General features: G+C 45.5%; 1 protein-coding gene across 5 annotated transcripts; it reads right to left on the minus strand.

The window, feature by feature from the left end:
• Window positions 1–687: 687 nt before the first annotated feature.
• On the minus strand, window positions 688–17,706 carry LOC120506931. 5 transcript variants are annotated; one of them, XM_039719070.1, is made up of 11 exons: window positions 17,566–17,706; window positions 16,934–17,093; window positions 15,160–15,228; window positions 12,770–12,856; window positions 11,003–11,114; window positions 10,228–10,372; window positions 9,439–9,552; window positions 8,702–8,846; window positions 8,159–8,307; window positions 7,536–7,675; window positions 688–6,233 (listed from the first exon to the last, which is right to left on the minus strand). In XM_039719070.1, the coding sequence occupies exons 5-11, from the start codon at window positions 11,106–11,108 to the stop codon at window positions 6,112–6,114; spliced, it is 921 nt and encodes a 306-aa protein (XP_039575004.1). In that variant the 5' UTR covers window positions 11,109–11,114; window positions 12,770–12,856; window positions 15,160–15,228; window positions 16,934–17,093; window positions 17,566–17,706; the 3' UTR covers window positions 688–6,111. The 5 variants fall into 5 exon arrangements, with proteins under 5 accessions (XP_039575004.1, XP_039575005.1, XP_039575008.1 ...); XM_039719071.1 differs by having other exon boundaries at window positions 17,599–17,682; XM_039719074.1 differs by lacking the exons at window positions 15,160–15,228; window positions 16,934–17,093; window positions 17,566–17,706 and adding an exon at window positions 13,785–13,808.
• Window positions 17,707–19,221: the final 1,515 nt, after the last annotated feature.

Raw genomic sequence — 19,221 nt, forward strand, 5'->3', positions numbered from 1 at the left:
GTGTTTTTCCTGGTTTTCCATCCATCCATCCCACTAAACCACCAGCTTTTCTTCCTACTATTTTGAGTAGAATGCATTCCTCTGGCTAGTGTTATGTGGACAGTATGTCCTTCCTATCATCTTTTGGCCAGGTGAGCTCCGGGTAGGAGAGATGGTGTTCCTGATAGAGTGATAATGCAGAGAGACATAAATACAGTGTCCCAAAGCATCTCCTTGGGCAGTGACTTCCCAAGGAGATGTCAGAAGCATCCAAACAGTGGTTTGCTGCATCAGGGTAGGAATGTGCTTGGCATGACTGGTGTGTAGGGTCTGTCCTGGGTATCAGGGAGCCATCAGACAAAAATGCCTCATGGAACACTTCCACCTGCTCCAGCAGTGATGGGGGACATGTGCAGCCCTAGGCCATGACTTTGCCCTTGCTGCTGGCATCAGGCACACAGTGGGTGTCTCCTCATGATTTCTGGTCTTCTCAAAGGGCACCTGTGATGAGCTTCTGTCTGATGGGACTTTTCTTACCAAATACTTTGCTGCTCCTGGAGGGAACTTATAACAAGGGTAGTAGGATTGGGCAGAAACATATTTGCAGGCTGAAAGGCACCCCATAAACAAAGAGAAACACAGTGGGTCTCCCAGGAGGCTGCATTTTTGGCCCAGACCACAGCCCAAAACAACAACAGCATGCAGGTGTTTTGTCCATGCCATTTTTAATGGGCTGAAGGTGAAGCACTAGGACAAGGAAACCCAGACTCTGGCTCCCAGGCTGGTCTGACACAGCTCTCAGATGTCTTTGCTCAGTCCCTGTGCTCCTCTCTCAGCCCTGAGACCATTTCACAACAAAATATTCCTCTATTCTGCTCCTGCAAAATAAGTGGCAAAATATGCATTGCCACCAGGGTAAGCAATGGCAACCACAGGCCTAAACACAATTTGGTTTTTTGTGTGTCATAGACCACTTAGTCAAGCTAAATACTTTTCAGTAATGACCATTTTTTTTAAGCTCATATTTTAAATAGAACAGTGTTGAGGCAACCCAAGTTACCAGCTAATGTCATTGTCACTTCCAGCACTCCCTAATTGGCCCCACCCTGAGCAGGCAACAGTCAATCTCTTCTTGGTTGATTAAACATCACATTTTACCAGCTTCTTGGCCAAAGGCTTCAAGACCTTTGCTTCCCAAAGAGAAGGGAGAAAACACAGCATCCTTGTGTACCATTCAAGGGCTTTGAGTCGAATTTCCCAGCAGGGAAGGTCCATGGTGCTATCACACAGGCAATGCATGTGCTGAGCAGTGCTCCAGCTCTGCTGGGAGCAGGGTCAGACTCTGGGGCTGCTCCAGCAGTTTTTTCCCACATGTTCAGCCCATGCATGAGTCCTGCTGTCCCGGCAGATAAAATAAATATTTAGCTGGAGAACATCTAACAGTTTTCAAAGAGCCCGGGAGGGCCCAGCGTGTTTAAGCTGTGTGCATAGCAAAGGGCGCTGCTGGCTTTAATCATCCTCGCATGTGTTCCACGCTTTTATCTCCACAGAGAGGTTTGTCCTGTTCATCTCTGCATCACAGATAAGGAAATGGGGGCACAGCCAGCCAGGGCTGGGCTTGGGGTGCTGGGGGTGCCACCTTTGGAGCCACCTTTTGGTCTTTGCGCTCCCTCTCCGAGGCCGGAGCTCCTCCAACATTTCAACATGAGAAGAGTTTTCCAGTTTCCATGTTTTCCTGCTGGTGGTGGCCCTTGTGGCTGGTGCCACTTGTGCCCATATCTCAGCAGCAGTCCCAGTATCCCACTGTGCCCCTTGCCCCTGGATGCAGCCAGGAGATGGGTTTGCAAAGTGGCTCTGAATTGCAGATGAAAAGCAATGCTGCTTTCTGTTCCGGTGCTTTGCATCGTGGAGTAACATCTCCTCTCTCTCAGCTTTATTTATTACTCCATTTCACAGATGTTTTAATATAAAGTAATTAGTCCTGAGGGTAGCATTAAGCCAAGAACAAATTAGTCTGTAGCACAATGTCTCCCCTGCCTGCGTGCTCTGTTTTTTGGGAGCCCAGCAGGTGAGGCTCCTGCCTGGACTCTGCCTGAGCTCTGTAACCAAGAGCATCACGAGGGGGTGCAGTGCTCTGGGGTTGTGGGCAGGATGAGGTACAGGGAGCTCTGCTTGGAGCAAGCTGCTGCTGGTGGGAGGTGTCAAAGGGAAACTGCCCCCATCCCAGCCTCCCATCAGCTCCCACCATGCTGAAGAGGACCCAGCTGAGTCCTAAGGCAAGAAACGAAGCATGGTTTTCTCTGGGAGCTGTGTGGGCTTTAATGAGAGCCTGACCCAGGGTCTTATAGCTTCATTTTTTAAAAAGAATTCCTTTTGAATTAACACATTTGTTTTCTCCGTTCAAATGCATATTTGCCTTGCCCCACAACTTCTCCATGCAACATTTTTTTGAATCAGATTTTCACAGAAACTTTTGCTGAAAACAACAGCCTAGTAACCTCAGAAATATCCAGCCCAGCCAATATATCCCTATGGAAAAACTGTGATATGATGGGTCATTCTCAGATGGAGGCTGCCTGAGCAGGAGCTGGCCCCGGGCTGGGGAAGGAGCATCCCCACACATCCCAAGACACAGTAATGCAGTTTTCTGCCCAGTGGTGTTTTATAGATCACCCTGCTTTTCCCTATTTCCTTGTAGAGGGAATCTCTGCACAGGACGAGAAGTCTAAACCCAGATTTTGTATCAGAAAGCAAAGCAAACCTTCATGTCCTGGGAACCTCATCATGCCTGGCTTTGCCAGCCCCATCCATCTTCCAGCCTCATGGATCTAGGGGGCTTGGGTCACATCCCAGACTGGGCTACAAGAGACATTAACGTTTTCAGGACCACATTTTCACAAACTAAGCTAATTTTTCAGGCCTTGCCTTCTTCAGGCCACCAGCTTTCCAAGAAATTTTAAATCCTGTAAAATTCACCCAAATCCCATAATCCCTCATGGAAACAAAGGCTGGGCTGATTATTTTTTGCTAAAAGGTTGGCAGGCTTCCAGCTTTCTGAAATGCAGCTCTGCCGAAAGAAAAATCTTTTGTGGGCAAAATCATGTACTGGTGGTTTTGGAAAGACAAGTCAAAATAAGGCATTTCAAGAAAAACAAAAAAGCCTTTAAAATAGTCTTGAAGCTATCTTTGTCCCCAAGTCTGGAACAGGAAGGGTCACACTAATTTTTTATCTGCTTTCCCCCCTGCCCACTGAAAGAGAAAGGGGCAGGTGGTTTATTTTTAGGCTCCTGTTCCTGCTGTAAATGCAAGAAAAGCCATTTTTCCCAAAGCTGGCTGGAGCTTTGTGTGCTGGGACTGCTGTGGGAACCTCTGTGGGCCCCAGCTATGGGAAAATGGGGCTTGGAGAGGGTTTTGGGGACCAGGAAATTATTTGTGGGTGGCCAAATGAGGGCTGGGGTAGCTCAGCATTATCATTGCAGGGCAGTATCAGGGGCTTTCTCACAGGGAGGTCTGCAAAGATTAAATGGGTGCTGCTGCAGCATCTCATCAGAAAAGGGCCTTTGGGTCTCTCCTCACAGCTGGTTTTGGAGTGGTGAGAGAGGGGGAAGAGCCCTGTGCCACCACATCAAGGTGCCCGTGGGGAAGGGGCTCACATTCCTGAGCTGCTCCTCAGCTCTGGGGAGCAGGGATGAGCAGGGAGGCATCTCACTCCTGCCACTGCTCTTCCCAATCCCATAATAATCTCCTGGGAGTGCAAGGACCAGTGCTGCACAAAGCCCTCAAGATGTGGGTGCACAGCAGCTTTAGAGAGGCAGGAGGGTGTTGCAAGTTTTACTCCTTTTCTGCCATTCCTGGTACATGATTTACCTCTGCTGCTGCCAGGTGTGGAAATGTCTGGGTGAGAATGGCTGCCAACACCCCAAACCCTGTGCCCAAGTGGCAGGGGCCAGGTGTCACTTGCAAGGTGTAGCACAGCATCATTTGGGACACCCCTGCAATGACTTCTGTCCTCTCTGTTCCATGACAGCTTTTTGCAATTCCCCAGTCTACCTTCTCCTTTACCATCCTAAAGAGCTGTCCATCCTGCAGCCATCCCCTCATTTTAGTGACCACCTTATCCAGCCCATGACATGTGGCTCCAGCAAGCTCCCTTCCTGGAGAAACACCCCCTCTGCTTCCCAGCTTTAATCTCCAGTGGGAGGACTTTGATTTTCTTGGCAGCTTTTGTGCCTCTGTGGAGGCCAGTGGCAGTATGGGACAGCTCACCCTTGCCTGTGCTTTTTGAGCCCTTCATGTTTGTGAGACAGGACTTGCCTTTGCAAAAGCCCTGTCAACTCTCCCCAGATAATTAATTGCATTCTTTGATATAGTTTCTGGTCATGTGGCCAGCACAGAAACAAGGTACAGATATCAAGAAACCTCCTGAATGCATTTTTAATGTTCTGTGGAAAAGCAGTGCAGCTGCCCCAGTCCAGGAGCTGTTTGCAGCGCTCTTGCTGGTGAGGATGCAAAACCTTCCTGTGCATTAAGTGTTGCAGAGCCTCACAGCAGCTTCTCACCTTGCCTGGACCCCTTAATCCCCATGCCAGTGGATTTAATACCCCTGTATTAAAGAAGGCAGCTTATGGAGAGGCTGCTGGGAATTTATTAGCTGGGCTCTTGGGAGGCAGAGCCTATAAAATAGAAACTTAACTTTGAACATGACAGAGCCTATAAAATAGAAACTTAACTTTGACAGCATGCTGGTCAAAGGAGTTTAAATCATACCTAGCAATCTACATCCTCCAACCCTTCACCTCCATGGCTAACAATCAGTGGAAGCAGCTACACCCATGAGATCCCAGCAAGGGACCAGAGTCACGCTGGAACCCTGGACATGGGTGAGGTGGTGGCCAGGACAGTTGCTTTAGATGATTTACAGAGTTAGTGGCAGAGTGGTAGAATTAGCTGATTTATTTGATAATTAAAAAAAAAAAAAAAAAAAAAAAAAAAAAAAAAAAAAAAGAAACACCAGAATGATGAGAGGAGTTGCATTACACTTTTGGTTTTTGCTAAACGTAAACAACAGCACATGTTATTTTAGAATTTAGTTTTGTTAATAATACTGCAAGATGCACTGAAAGCACCTTCCTGGTGCAAAGACTTTCCAGACACCTGTTAGGCACCAGCAACTCACAATTAGGCACAGGAAGGAAAGGCAGTGGTCCAAAAATTCAGTCAATCCAGTTTTAGGCTTCCTAATCCCAACTCAGAAGTGGTGAAGCCACATGAGAAGGCACTGATCCAGGATGAACTCGTTCTACCGGTTCAATATTTCTCTTTTTTTTTTAAAGGCTTCCTTTGAAGCATCAGGCTTCACCCCAGATCAGGCACCAGCTCATCTGTACATCTAACCTCCTTCCAGAGTAGCCACAAACCCTCCCCCAGTGAGAGACATCCAGCCAGCCCAAGCTGTGCACAGCTCAGGGAAAGGCAACACATTTGTGTCAGAAATCTTCAGTCACTGCCCCTGCCCCCTTGAATATCAAACAGCAGAGCTGACACTGCAAAGGTAGATGTCAAACTGTAGTGTCTGTTCCTGTCATGCCAAAGAGAAGCAGGAAAAGGAGCAGTGGCTGCCTGCAGGAGATCTGCTGACAGCACCAGGGCTTGGAGGATGCTCAGCACCGATGGCCAAGGGAATGACAGACCTCCCACTGCTCCCCTGGAACCCCAGAGACAGATTACTTGGATCTGCACTTCAAAGAAAGTGAGCTACCAAGGAAAAAACAAGAACAACTGTGAGTGCAAGCCTGCTGGGTGCCTGTTGGCAGCCCTCCTTGCACTGGCAGGAGAAGAGAGCCACAGCCCAGGCATCACAAAGGTGCACAGGGCTGCTCAGGACCTTTTCCTGAACTTTTCCAGGGTAAAATCAAAGGAATTCAAGACAGGGTTGTGAGTAGCTGATCTGAGAGAATGTGGGAGCAAGACACATTTGCAGACACAAGACATCTGCATTTGGAATAGAGAATATTCCAAATATTCCTTCCTGTATCCATTTCCACGAGGAAATGGATACAGGAAGGAAGGAACCAGCACAGGCCAAATTCTTTTTTTTCCCTTTCAAGTATCAGCCACAGTGTGCCAGAGGTCTCAGGCCACTGTGCCTGATGGACCTCGGAATTCTGATGTTTCCAGTGGTCTCTTCCAGTGTCTCCATGTGACTAGTCCCAGCCGAACAACAAAGATCAAGCATGTCAGTGCCAGAAGAACAACTGGGGAAAAAACACAGAGGCATGTTAGAGCATAAAAAAAGACAGTGCCTCTTGTCATACTTTAGCTCCCAGAACAAGGGTATTCAGGGAAAGAGAAAAAAAACACAATCGTCTGTACAGGATCCATTAACCCCTGAGTTGTATCTCTCAGAGTTTTACTGCTATACAGTGAAACTTGCCCAATGCTTCCAGGTCAAGGAATGTCTAAAAAGGGGGAGGCTTCCTGGACACAGGAGTTAAAATCCATTACATTAACAAAACACTCCAAGAATAGTTGAACTATATAAAGAAACACGTACTAGTTTGGGAAAAGCACACTCGTCCTACCAGCCAAACAAGCTGAACCACTAAGAATGAAGTTTTGCTGGTAGGAAATGTACCTACTGCAGGAACAGAGCTGCCTGCCAGAGGCACCTCCACATTCCTGGTGGCCACAGCCGTCAGGAGACGAGCCTCCAGTGCCCCCATGGCTGTGGCAGACAAGCTTTGCCAGGTCCTGCCAGGTGTTTTCAGACATGGCCGGGCTCCAGCTGCACTTACAGCAGAGAGAACTGTACTGGAGCAGCTCCAGTGGTGATGCCAGTCCAGAATTTAGCTTTGGCCACTGGTATGTGGCAGTGGGAAAGCTGAAGGGTGGGAACATGCTCCCTTCTACTGACCCCGTGATGGGAATAGGCATCTCAAACTGTTTCAGCAGGATTCAGAGTTCACACAGCTCAGTGCCTTTCATGCCAGCACAAAACTGCTCATAATGGTACAGCTTCTGCCAGACTGTGATTGTACAGAATTTGGACAGCTTAAGCCCTTTTACCATGGATGACTACACTCAATTCTGCTACAGTGGCTGGCAGCAACCAGATAATCCCAGGAAAACTTGTTAAGGCTAGCCTGGGCTCTGCATGGGAGAGGAGAATGTGAAGCCCTCCGTGGGTCAGAAGCTCATGCACTGCTCCAATATGTCCAACAATACAGGGCAAATGGAAGTCCACAGCCTTCATCCCAGCCCTGCTTTTCCTTTCCTGTCCTACATCAGATGGAGCTGCTGGAGGAGCCAAGTGGGTGATGGAGGATTACAGGACAAACATATTGCACTGGGAAGTGAACTTGAGACAGCACAAGCTTTGGGTTCAGCCCTGAGGCTCATGGGCAATGATTTCTGCTCTGCTCTCTCCTTAGCAAAACAAATACTTTCAAATATGTCCCTAGTTCTGCTTTTAACAAATAATGCTTTTCAAGTGGCAAGTCTCTCTGCCCTCGATACAGAGGGAGATGTGTTTACAGGCCTTCTTTTACAGGACTCACCTATAAAAACATCGTTGGTCATTGGGGATGAAAACGAGCCGCTCCTGCACAGGCTGCCAGTCAGAGCTGCTATCACCACTGGGTAGACTGTCAGGTTGTAGCGCACATACTTGTCAAGAAGGTAGTTTTCTAGATAAAACCTGTGGAGAAAAAGAGTGACCAAAGTAAGATTTTTTTCTGTATTTTGTTTTCCATTCCCTAAGAAAATAATTGGACAGAGAATGAAGGGTTTTGTCGGCCGGCTGGGACAAGAGTCCAAAATTTTTCATTTACTAATATTCAAAAAGTTCATAAATAATTTATTTAAGGTAACTTTAGGGAAAAATAAAGCCATGTTTCATATGGTTTCTCTATCACACCTTCAGCTGTAAACCTAAGGCAGGTTGAGCTCATGTAAGTCACAAAAACATGTTCCTGGTCCGCAATATTTATTGGCATTGCTGAGGTCAGGGGATAAAAGCTCTGGCCAGACTCCCAATTCATCTGCCGTGAATTATAACAGAGGCCTTTGTACTCGGTGTTGGGAGAGGGACAAGTGATGAGTGAATTGGAACAGCTGGTCACCATTGGTGAGTGGTGGAAGGGATTTCTGAGGCTCGGTGGGGACCCTTGGGGCTGCTCACCATATCACCAGGCCGAGAGCCAGGATGCTCAGGGAAGCAGTGGTTGCTTTCTCATTGGGCACGTCCCACTTGTAGATCAGCACGACGGCGAAGTTGAGCAGCGTGGCGATGCTGGTCCACGTCAAGTACAGGGCCAGCCCGTTCTGCACCTGCCATGCAGCACAGCAGGAGGACAGGAGTGACACACTCTGTCTGCCTTTGGTGACCCATAGGCCCCGGTGCAGTTAAGCCAAACTCCTGGACCTAGCTGCAGGAAAAGTCCCTCAACACAGAGAAAAGGTGAAGCCTTGGAGTCCCGAGGGGCAGGTCCAGCTCAGATATGTGTTACACTGGTGTTTCAGGAGTGCCAAGAACAGAGCCCACTCCCAGCTTGTGCCAAGAGATGTAGATGTCTTTCCAGAAGGTTTGCTAGGAACTTTTCCGTGTGTGGCAGAAATCTTTCCTTAGCCATGTTCTGCCACTGGATCTTTCACTCGATACCTCAAGCACTGCACAGAGGTTGTTTTTATTTATCATTTGCACAGCTTCTCAAAATCCACCTACCAGAATGCGGATGAGCCAGAGGTCAGCTTTGTGAGCCTTCACAAACCACGAGGAATGGATGCTCAAGGCTCGGTGGGAAACAAAAAGGGAGGCACACGTGGTAAGAGAGAGGACTGCCAGGAACACCAGGGCTGGAAGGAGGTATCTAGGACAAAGAACATGTACACACACAATAGACATCACATTTTTCCCAGTGGTGTCACAATGCCCTAATTTGTAGCTTTAGTGTTTGGCCCTTACTGGCTCTAAGTCGATCAGCCTTTAATAAAGGTAATACCACACATAGCCCTCATTTTGACATATTGCTGCTGCTGTTTTACTCTGTTAATCATGAAGTTGTTTTCCTGACTGCAAGTTATTTCTTCACCTCTTGACAGTGGTGCTCTCAAAAGCCCTTAATGTGACCATCATTATGGAAACCATCCAAGGCAAGGAGCTTAGCTGCATTAATGAAGGAGGCATGGCTCCTGTCTTACCTGTGCAGGTAAAAATGTAGAGCAGCAGCTTAGAGGAGATCTTAGACTTCAATGACCAATCTGTTTCATGGGCAAGATGACAACATAATGCAAAACCTCCAAACTTATATGAAGGCTACATTTTGTCAAAGCCTGGCATAGAGTTTTACAGGCGTGATTAAGTGTTCACACACAAAGGAAAAAATCCATAGAGTTAAAAAACAGTACTGGGACGATCCCATCAACAGTCTTAAAAAGTATTTGTAACAGAAGACAACTTACTCTCGGTCCCACAGAAAGAGCCATCCAACATTGAGGCCATTATTCAGACACCATGCTACATAAAAAGGTGTTGGCAGCAAGTCTGGCTTTATGAAGACATATCCAAGTTCATTCCTGCCAGGAAAAAGTGGGTATGGAGAGAGGAAAACAATGTTTGCATTGACCAAACAAACCTTTCTGGCCTCATTTTCGTTATATTAGGAGGGACTTTACATTGGAATTAAACATTTTGGCTTAAATCAGACTATTTCTCCTCTGTGTCCTTCTTTGATACAATACAGAAATACCTGTGGCTTTCCCTGTCAGGCAGTTATTAATCTCATAGCCCCAGGAAAAGTTTCCAGTCCAGTTTAACAAACCAAGAGACTCCCCAGTGCTGGTTGTTTGATCTCTAACAGAAAGTAAACCCAGAACATTAGCTCTGTAATCCATTAATTTTGCCCCTGTGGATTCTCAGCCTCTAGCAGTGGGTAAGTGCAGGTACGGGGTAAATCTGTCAGATTCCCTGAATTGCTGGAAATGAGGCCTCATAGAGAAGTTTACACACTTTGATAGCTGTCCACACTTTAGAGGAGTTCATGTACACCTGCAACCTGCTTCCCAGCTTTGGATGCTGGACATGAGAGATGCTCCAGCCACAGAGCTTCAACATGTCAAGTCAAGATAGATGGCAATGGGCTTGCCCTTGTCAGAAACCCCTGAAAGGAAGGTAAGAGACTGAGCTACTCCAACAGAGAAGAGTCACTGTCCCTTGTCATTTACACTCTAAAGAATAAATAGGGAAAATACCTTCGACAGATCCCTGACAAGGCGTAGAGGAGCCAGGCGAGCTGCCAGGCGTAGATGACATTCCAGATGAGGAAAGTCCAGCCAGCTGGGGTGAAATCAGTGCTGTATTTGGCTGAGATGTTTCCAGGGGTTGTCCTGAACAGACCTGTGGAATGTTATTGCAGGCAAAAGTGTTATTGCATCCAGAGGATGGGGAAAGACTTCTGGTTTTCCTTAACCTTCAATATTCCTCCCTGCCTCAGTGGGTTCAAGGATGATGAGAGCACACCCTTGGTGCAAACCAGTCACGTGCTGCAGTTGGTTTAGACATCCATTTTGGGATCACTGTCCCTTATTGTGAACACCATGCACCTACCCTCTTAGACAGAACCAGAAAGAACAGCTGTCTGTGTAACCCAGAGGATGGCATGATGGCCCTTCCTGGCAGTTTCAGCCAGATTCAGTGCTCAAATGCAGCACCAGTGTCATCTACAAACCCACAGCAGCATCCTGAACCTCTTCCACTAGGGATTCAAGGGTGTGCAAAGACTGCCTTTCAACCACCATCAGATCCAGGTGCAGCAGGGACATTATTTGGATTTCAAGGGACTGGATAGGGTTCATTTGGCTGTAAGCCTGGAGGATGTGCCAGCTACTTCCACCTTTCACAGAACAAGGTGTCTTTGGAGAGTTGATGAGGCAGCAAACGCATCTATTCCATCTAAGCCACCTTGTATCATCGCATGATATAAAGCATGAAACCCACCTCTGAATGAAGGAAATTTGCTTGCATTACCTTTGAAAGTCCCAGTGGCATTTCCAGCATTCATTATCACCATGACCGTGAAAGTAGCCAGAGACAGAAACATCACCAAAATCTTCAACTTATGTAGAGCATCCATCTTACTCTGAAACACATTAGAGATATTGTTGGCTTATCCTAAAGGAAGCATGGATTTGTTCCACATCCCAGAGATTGTTTTAGAAATAATATTGTAAATTCACAAATTTTAACTGCCAACTTCTATTTGTGGAGTTTTCATTAGAACTAAAAAGTCCTTTGCATGGGCTAGGAGCATCTCCCTTTGACGAGATCTTGTGAGGCTGCAGAATGGAGATGAGAAGCTTTGGGAGAGCCACCTGCTCTGCCACCCTGCATTGCAAGAGCCATAACTTAGGTTTGCCTAAGGTTTTCACAATGGCCTAAATAATTAGCCCACAAAATTAGCTTATCTGGCATCACTGTTTTACTGAAGCAAACAGGCTTATCAATTTTGCCCACTCCAGGAAGCAAATATGAAAATGTTGAAGTCTTCACTTAGCAGCCAAGTGTCTTTTAGTTCAACATAACTTTTCACATTTACCTCTCTAATCCTATAACTCTGACAAATTAACTTCCTTTCATGGTGGTATTACCCCCTCATCTACTGCCTGCAAATAAGCTTTAACTGCTTTAGCATGTCTCAAGAACTTTATAGACTATAAAATCCACATTCTACAATTTTTCAAAGTTAGTAAGTAGTGGCTTGAGCTTTCCCAAGATAATTCCATTAGTCCAGCATTTATTCTATGCCAGAAAAGTTTAGTGCCACCTCTAAGAGTAAGCACACATGCACCCAGCTATAGGCAACAGCTTTATTTCTCCTCACAGCTCAGCACTTGAACTGCTTTCTCTCTACAGTGGCACTTCAATGCTTTCCAGGGTTGGCAGGAGTAACAACTGAGTTGTTTCACATTGCTCAGTCTTGAACAATAAATTCCAGTTTCCACTTCAGTGAATTGTTTTATAGTTCCAGGCTTTGTTCACAGAACGGGCTGCATCCAGACACGTCACAAGGAAGTGGGAAGGGAGGTTCTGTTTTCTGTGAGTCTGTACAAGTTTTTTCCCTTTTCAGTTCTACCTTAACAGAAAAAACACCCTTTTAAAAAGTAAAAATTAAAATCCTATGTGGAAGAATGCAAGATATGAAATCCCAACTAGATTTATGTCAGTCAAATCACAGAACAACATGTTGTGTTCAACAGATACGCTGGATTAGCAAATTCTGAAAAGAAAATTCCACTATTGTACTATTGTGTTGTACAGTTGTATTGTACTATTAGAGACATAATTTCTGGCTCAGGAGATAACTGACATACAGATTTCTGAAAGCCATGAAAGCGTAGAAGAAAAATATCACTGTACACTTGCCAATGATCAAGGAAAGAATATAAAAATATAAGAATGGGACATTTTCCTGCTCCAGTACACAGGACTAGCTCATCCTGTACTTCCCCGTCAGGCCAAAACTCTGACCTCCCATAGTCCTGTAGTTGACTTCAGCATCACATTTCTTTTTCATTAGCATATTTGGAAGGACCTTGATTGCACAGCTTCAGAGAAACCTGTGTTTGCTTACAGAAGTCTAGGAGGAAAGCCTTATTAAACAGGTCAATAGTTTCACTAGTGTCTCTCACCTCCTGCCTCCCTCTAACTTACTGCTTGCAATAAATGTCTGCAACGTTTCCTGCCTGCAGTCTCTAGTCACAAACACCCATTAGAAGAATCAGAAATATTACTCACAGGAATCCACACAGGCTTTATGGCAGCGTTTTACAGCTGTGGTTCAGCTTCAAGCAGCGCTGGGGAGTCTCCGCTTCCTAACCTTATCTAAAGAGATTTCATACAACTCTCAGCAGATTAATAATCACTTACTATTATTAAAAGAAAAATAAAAACTCACAGAAGTTAGACATGTTTTCTGCCTGTGTGCTTCTGCAGCCTCCAATTGGCCAAAGCCTCCCAAAAACAAGCACTTATGCAAGAGAAATGTGATTACTTAACCAAAGCCTTTTATAACAGCCAGACATTTCGTATAACATTGCATGTTCCCAACTTGTTGGCAGACAGTAGCTAATGAGTGCATGCTTTGTCCTTCCCCATCCCTGCCAGGAGGAGGGAAACTGAGCACTTAAAGCAAAATACTGCACCTCAAAATCTTAGTGCTCCTGAGTGGGAAATGCTGGCAGGGGGTGCTGGAGAAACAGACTGGATTTGGAGTTTGGGAAAGATGGAGATAAAAATGGTTTGAATTGGAAAGGGGCTGAAAGATCATGTGGCTCCAACAACCCCCCTGCCATGGGCAGGGACACCCCCCACCAGACCAGGTTACTCAAAGCCCTGTCCAGCCTGGCCTTAAACATTTCCAGAGATGAGCACAGAGATATAATACACAGAACCACAGAAAAGTTTAGGTTGGAAAAGAACTCTAAGATCCAGTCTGACCATAAACAACATAGATCCATAGTCTGGATCCTGTGAGCATCTTCAGATCTTCCTACAGCCCCAGACGGAGATTGGGTCATGAGTAAATTTTTGTTCTTTGATATAGAAAAGGCTCCTGCCCTGCAGTGCAAGCCCACCCCACAGAAGCAGTGCAAGCCATGCAAGCTGATCATCACCACCTTCACCTCTGTCTGCTACAGAACCACAGTCTCACCACATCTACTCCTTTCATTTTATATTTCTGCTTGTTTCCTCTCAAATTAAAATTTTATGGCCAATTTAAAATATTCTTCAGCATCAAAATGTTATTTACCTTGTGCAGCCACAGTGCTTACCAAGCAGACAGTCTGGCTGGGAACGGCCCCATGTCAAATATAAAGGCAGTGAATTAACTAGCAACTATCTTCACCCTTTGGAAAAAACATCATGGGACTGGGAATTAACCCAGCTGGAGCCTCCTTGACCACATTGAGATAGGGGTGGAAAGCCCACATGAACATGGATTTGCCAGCTGTGGGAAGTGCAGGGCATCCAGCCAGCACTGTTGCTGTCTATTTATCTGTGTAGGTGTGAGGTCCACCCTTTGAAGGCATTCTGAGGTCCACCCCTTGGAGGTATTCTGATGTGGAAACCAGTGGTTTAAGTATGATTATTTCTTATTAGCCAGAGAACATGTTGTGCTCTACACATGGATCAAAAACAAGAGCTGTTTGTGCATAGCATGTTCCTTGAAGATGACAGAGGCCTGAGCTCACAGCATGGTGGCATTGGCATTTTTCTCTCCTTTTTTCACTTTGTGAACCCCCCAGATATGTACACAGTGACTCTGCCCATGTCCTAGAAACTGCCTTCAAGTTTATAAGCACTTGTTGCAGCAAGCCTGGGCTGAAGTACAAGCAGAACCATTACAAGCACTTTGTGGCCTTTGCTCCTAGTAGATAAAAACCTACAATGCACCTTTTTCCACACTGGAGCATGTCTTCTTTATGGCCCTCTTATACATGTCTAGTGTGTACAGGCATATATATGTCTTTACTCATCAGACATTCCAAATGACCTCAGCATGATGTCAGACATTACATTTTCATCCAACAAATGGGTGGCCTGAAATTCTTCACTGAATACAGGTCACTTTATCAAACATGTGCCTGTTAGGCACAGCTGGTCAGCCAGGCCCATGCCGACCTAAATCTAGGGAAAGTTCTGCATGCAGGAAACACTGGAGAAGTGGAAGAACAAAAACACACCCACCTCCCCCCCACACACCTTGCTGTGCCATGTTCTTGCTGCTTATTCCAGAATGCATCTCTTGTTGCAGGGAGACAAGTGGAAGCAATGCCACCACAGTGGTGGCCTTGTCCTCTGGCCACACTCTGTAATCCAGGCAGAAACTTAAAGCCCACATTCTGGGTTTCAGAAGATTTTGGGGTTTTTTTTCAGAATAAATCACAGCACAGGCCTTGGATAAAATATTCAAAATTATTTTATCATGCAGCTCTACAAAAATCCCCTCAGGTACGTTCATAAAATACAGAGCAATGTACTTAGTGCTTATAAAGTTATTAAAATTGAATGTCTCTTGCTTCACTAAGCTGCACAGCATTCCCAAAAGTGGGAATGCTCAGGACAGCTATAGCTCTAAGATACCAGAATTAAACTCAAAGGAAGCTTTTATGGAAAGGCCCTACCTTTCTCTAGTGGATTTTCTCTGAGAGAACTTTTAGGCTTATTTCTTCAATTTGAATATCTTTGCTGGCCTGTTGAGGAAATAAAATTATATTGTCACAGGAGTGGCAAATGCAGTTATACTAATTTCAGACACGAAATGGCTGCTAATGTTTGGATGCACAAAGAGAAGCGTGATAAAAATCCATATTTACAAGAGGATGTGTCTTGAAATCCAGATAATGCTGCTGAATGAAATCACTGGAACCAATTCTATGACACAGGCAGTGGTTGGTACTTTTCAAGACAAGTTGCTTTGAATCAAATATAACTTTGTATTCATCTGGCTCATGACAGAGAAAAACAGTTTCCAACTAACAGTTATTTTACCATCAGGGCAGTTTTCCACTGAAAAACAGAGGAAAATCCAGGCTCTTCCTGTATTACCAAAAATCTTTAAAGGGACTATCTTTAGACTCTTTAGAGCCCTCATTTGTTTTAACAGAAGAAGAAAATAAATAGGAAGAAAAGCTGCTTTTCAAGAAGGAGAGCTCTACCACGCCCATCCCTCCCCATGCACAGTCTCTGCAGCACCAAGAGGTGCTGCACAGCACTCAGACACCAGCACACACCAGAGCAGGACTGGTTGCACTGGGACCACAGCTCCACTGTCACTCCCCCATGCACTGGAAAGCCATGTAAGCATTTACAAGGTGATGACCTAGCATGAGCAGACTTTGTGCTGTATTAGTGCCCTGCTGACAAGAGGAACATCCTATATTTTAAAGAAACCCTCAACATGAATCCTCCTGCCAGCAGCTGAAATAAAACATTATGAGCACAGACAGTTTGAGTCCCAGAACAGAAAGTGGAAGCCAATTGCTTTCTACCTAGAGATGCCCCTGTGGAGGCCCTGTCCTCAAAATAAACTCATTTTGCACTGTGCAGGAATTGAGAAAAGTTCATCTGTGGGCAGCTCACCCACCTAATGGCACACACTGCCATCAGCAGGAAACTCCAGAAAGCAAAGCCCCAGAAACACCTCCCCAGCAAGGCAGGAGCTCAGATATTATGATCAGTCTGCCAGAGCCTCCTGTCCCCACCACCAGCCACGACAGGTTTCATCCTGCAGATATTCTGCACACTCAGTGCTCCAGTTTAATCCTCACAGCCACTTGCTTTAACTCCAGGGCTTTCCCAATGTGCTGGGCAAACTGGCACCCATGAGTCAGTGACCTCTTTGGAAATCATTTTCAGGCCAAGTGTTGACAACCAAATATACTAATCTTCTAACAACAGCTCAAGCATCCTAATCCTGCAGTGGGTTAATCTGGGTGCCCTCAATGCCAGGGATTTGCTTTTCCTTGCTGCTAGAAGGGATGGGATTTGGCTCTGCACATGAGGATGGGCACACAGAGAAGAGGATCTGTGTTAGCAATCCCCTTTGGGTATTTTAAGAAGGAAAATCATCTGCTTTTTATTGTTGGAGAGCAGAAGAGATCCACCCTTTGGCAGCAGGGAAATATCCCTACGTTTGAGGGAGCAAGAAGAGTAAGGAACTCACTACCCTTGTATTTTCAACTTGACTTTAAGTGGCCATGTTAAAAATCACTGACTGATCTCCAAATATTTTCATTGAACTCTAGACCAAGGACATTATTGCAAACATTTATGTAACTCAAACTAAGCCCTGCCAGCTCTTGTGAGAAAAAGAGGGTAAAAGACAATGCACTGTTTTCTGTAAACTGAACTTCTAAGAAGCAATAAAAAATATTCTCCCCAGATGTTCTCACTTACTGGTTAAGGATTGGTGAGTTTGCCTTCTTCAAAGGCAGCCCAAGAGTCTGCCTGCAGCAGTGTCCAGTGTCTGGCAGACAGAATCCACAGCATCAGACCAGGAGCATGGCACAGGGAACCAGAAACTCCCCTGCACAAGCCACTCCTTCAAACAGGATGGCTGTGAAGAGATGAGGAAAACAGCAGAGCTGAGCAGCAATTAACAAAGACACATTTATATGGCTGGGTATCTTCAATTTATAAACTTCTTAATTGCATAAAGGTTATTTTATTCAATCCCATGGCATTACTGTTGCTCACAGGACAATCCCAGGTCCTCCTCCACCACTGAAGGAATGACAAAACCAAGAGCATTCGTTCAGCCCCCTGTTTGCTCAGTGTCACTCCTCTATCCTTATTGATTTTAAGAACATAGACATATTATACTCCTGGATACCTGATCACTATCACCCAGGAATGTTTCACAAGCAATTAATTGTTTCTCTCCCCACAATTCCATGAGAAAAGCAAATGCCAGCCCCTTGCACTGACAGCAGTGGAGCTGTCCCCAAGCCCTCACTGGGTACAGGTGGCTGCTTTGCACAGCTCACATGGCCAGGAACAGAGACAGGGAGGAAAGGGAGAAAAGGCACCTGGACTGTGGTCAGAGCACCAGTTTTTCTTACTTCTGTGGGAGCAGAGAGCTGCCTTCCTTTATAGCTGCAGCATCCAGGTCAGCCAGAACCTCTCATGCAGAAAGCCTGCTGGAGAGGTAACTCAGGTGGCCTGATTTCCTTTATGGTGCTTTTTTTGTGGCACTTTATATGCCTCAGTGCAGTGGTGTCACCTATAATTGGCAGCATTCAATGCACCTCTCAAGCCGAGCATTTAGAAAATGAGAAACATTTGGATGGCAGCAGCTTTCCTACAAGAGGGCAGCATGAAGATTAAACAGATGACTCCCATTCACAGCAGCTGAGTGCCTCACTTTAGTAGGAATACTCCTTTAACATAGCAACTATGCAATCTAATTATCTAGGTATTTTTTAAAGGCAACTGTGGTTTATATTAAATGTATGTGGATATATATCACCTCCTACATGAACTACTAGAAGAACTAGAACATTTAGTCTCATTACTGTGGGAAATTTGTGGAACAAAACTCATTGCAAGGCCTTAGAGGTAGGGAAAGTGACTTTTTATTACAAAGATTCCAGTAAGTTGATCCTACCCACTCCCATTCTCCCATCAACATACTCACACACACAGGACTGCATGCATCAATCTGCTCAGGACCAGCCAAGCACAGCAGGAAGCACTTAGGACAATACCACCACTCCACTGCATCTCTGGGATGGGCTCTTCTTCATTTTTGCATGCACCTTTTATACCTGTCAGCAGTGGATATGATGATCTTGTGCCTCATCCTTCAAGAGTTTCAGGCAAAACGGAGTCTTTTGTTACCCTTATCTGGGCATTTCACAGTTTTTCTGCTGTGGGTCATCATCTTGTCACCTTATCTCTAAGGCTCCAGTTTGGGTTTTGTCCTCTGCTTATTTCTTTGCATGAAACGCACGGTGTGGTTCTGTAGCAACTAATACATGCCACTCCTCTAACCCTTCATCTGCTGTTTTTCTGGTGTCTTCAGGGAGGTGTTTCCATTCACACCAGTGTTGGTATTTCTGCTACAAAACCTCCACAACAAGCATGTCTTAACCACGTGAGATCCTGGCACAATTTGGAAGCTGTTAACTTCCTGTGAACCAGGGCAGGGAACAACTTTGGAACAAATCGCACAGCTTCTGGCTGGCCATAAAGAAATTCAGAGGCTGGAAATGTCTGTGTGTTGAGGGAAATTTTAGGCAGCAGTCCCTTTAAGTGATTCCCTTGTTTATATCTTACCACACAAGCTTCATTCACCCTCCTTTCCACATCCTTATCCTTGATTCTGCATCTGCTCATCTGTCTCATTCTCAGTATTCCATACATTTTCTCCCATTCCCTTTCCCTTAGAGGAAATACCAGTTCCAAAGGCTGGTTCCTGCCAATGTCTAACCTCTCCTCTCCCACGAGGATGTGCAAAAGTATTTTCAGACCCATAACTCAACAGAATCATTTGGCTACTTCCTGAAGGCAAAAAAAGCACACCCTTCACTCCATGTGCATCTTCCAGACAAATTTCCAGGCTGCCTTTCAGAACATGGAAGTGTTCAAATTATGAAAAAAATTATTTCAGACAGAAATTTAAGACAAAACATCAGTTCCCTTCTAAACTTAGTCAGAACCATTGAGACCTCTTTTACTGTAAC

Source organism: Passer montanus, unplaced genomic scaffold (assembly GCF_014805655.1).
Source record: "Passer montanus isolate IOZ18808 unplaced genomic scaffold, ASM1480565v1 scaffold40, whole genome shotgun sequence".
NCBI lineage: Eukaryota > Metazoa > Chordata > Aves > Passeriformes > Passeridae > Passer > Passer montanus.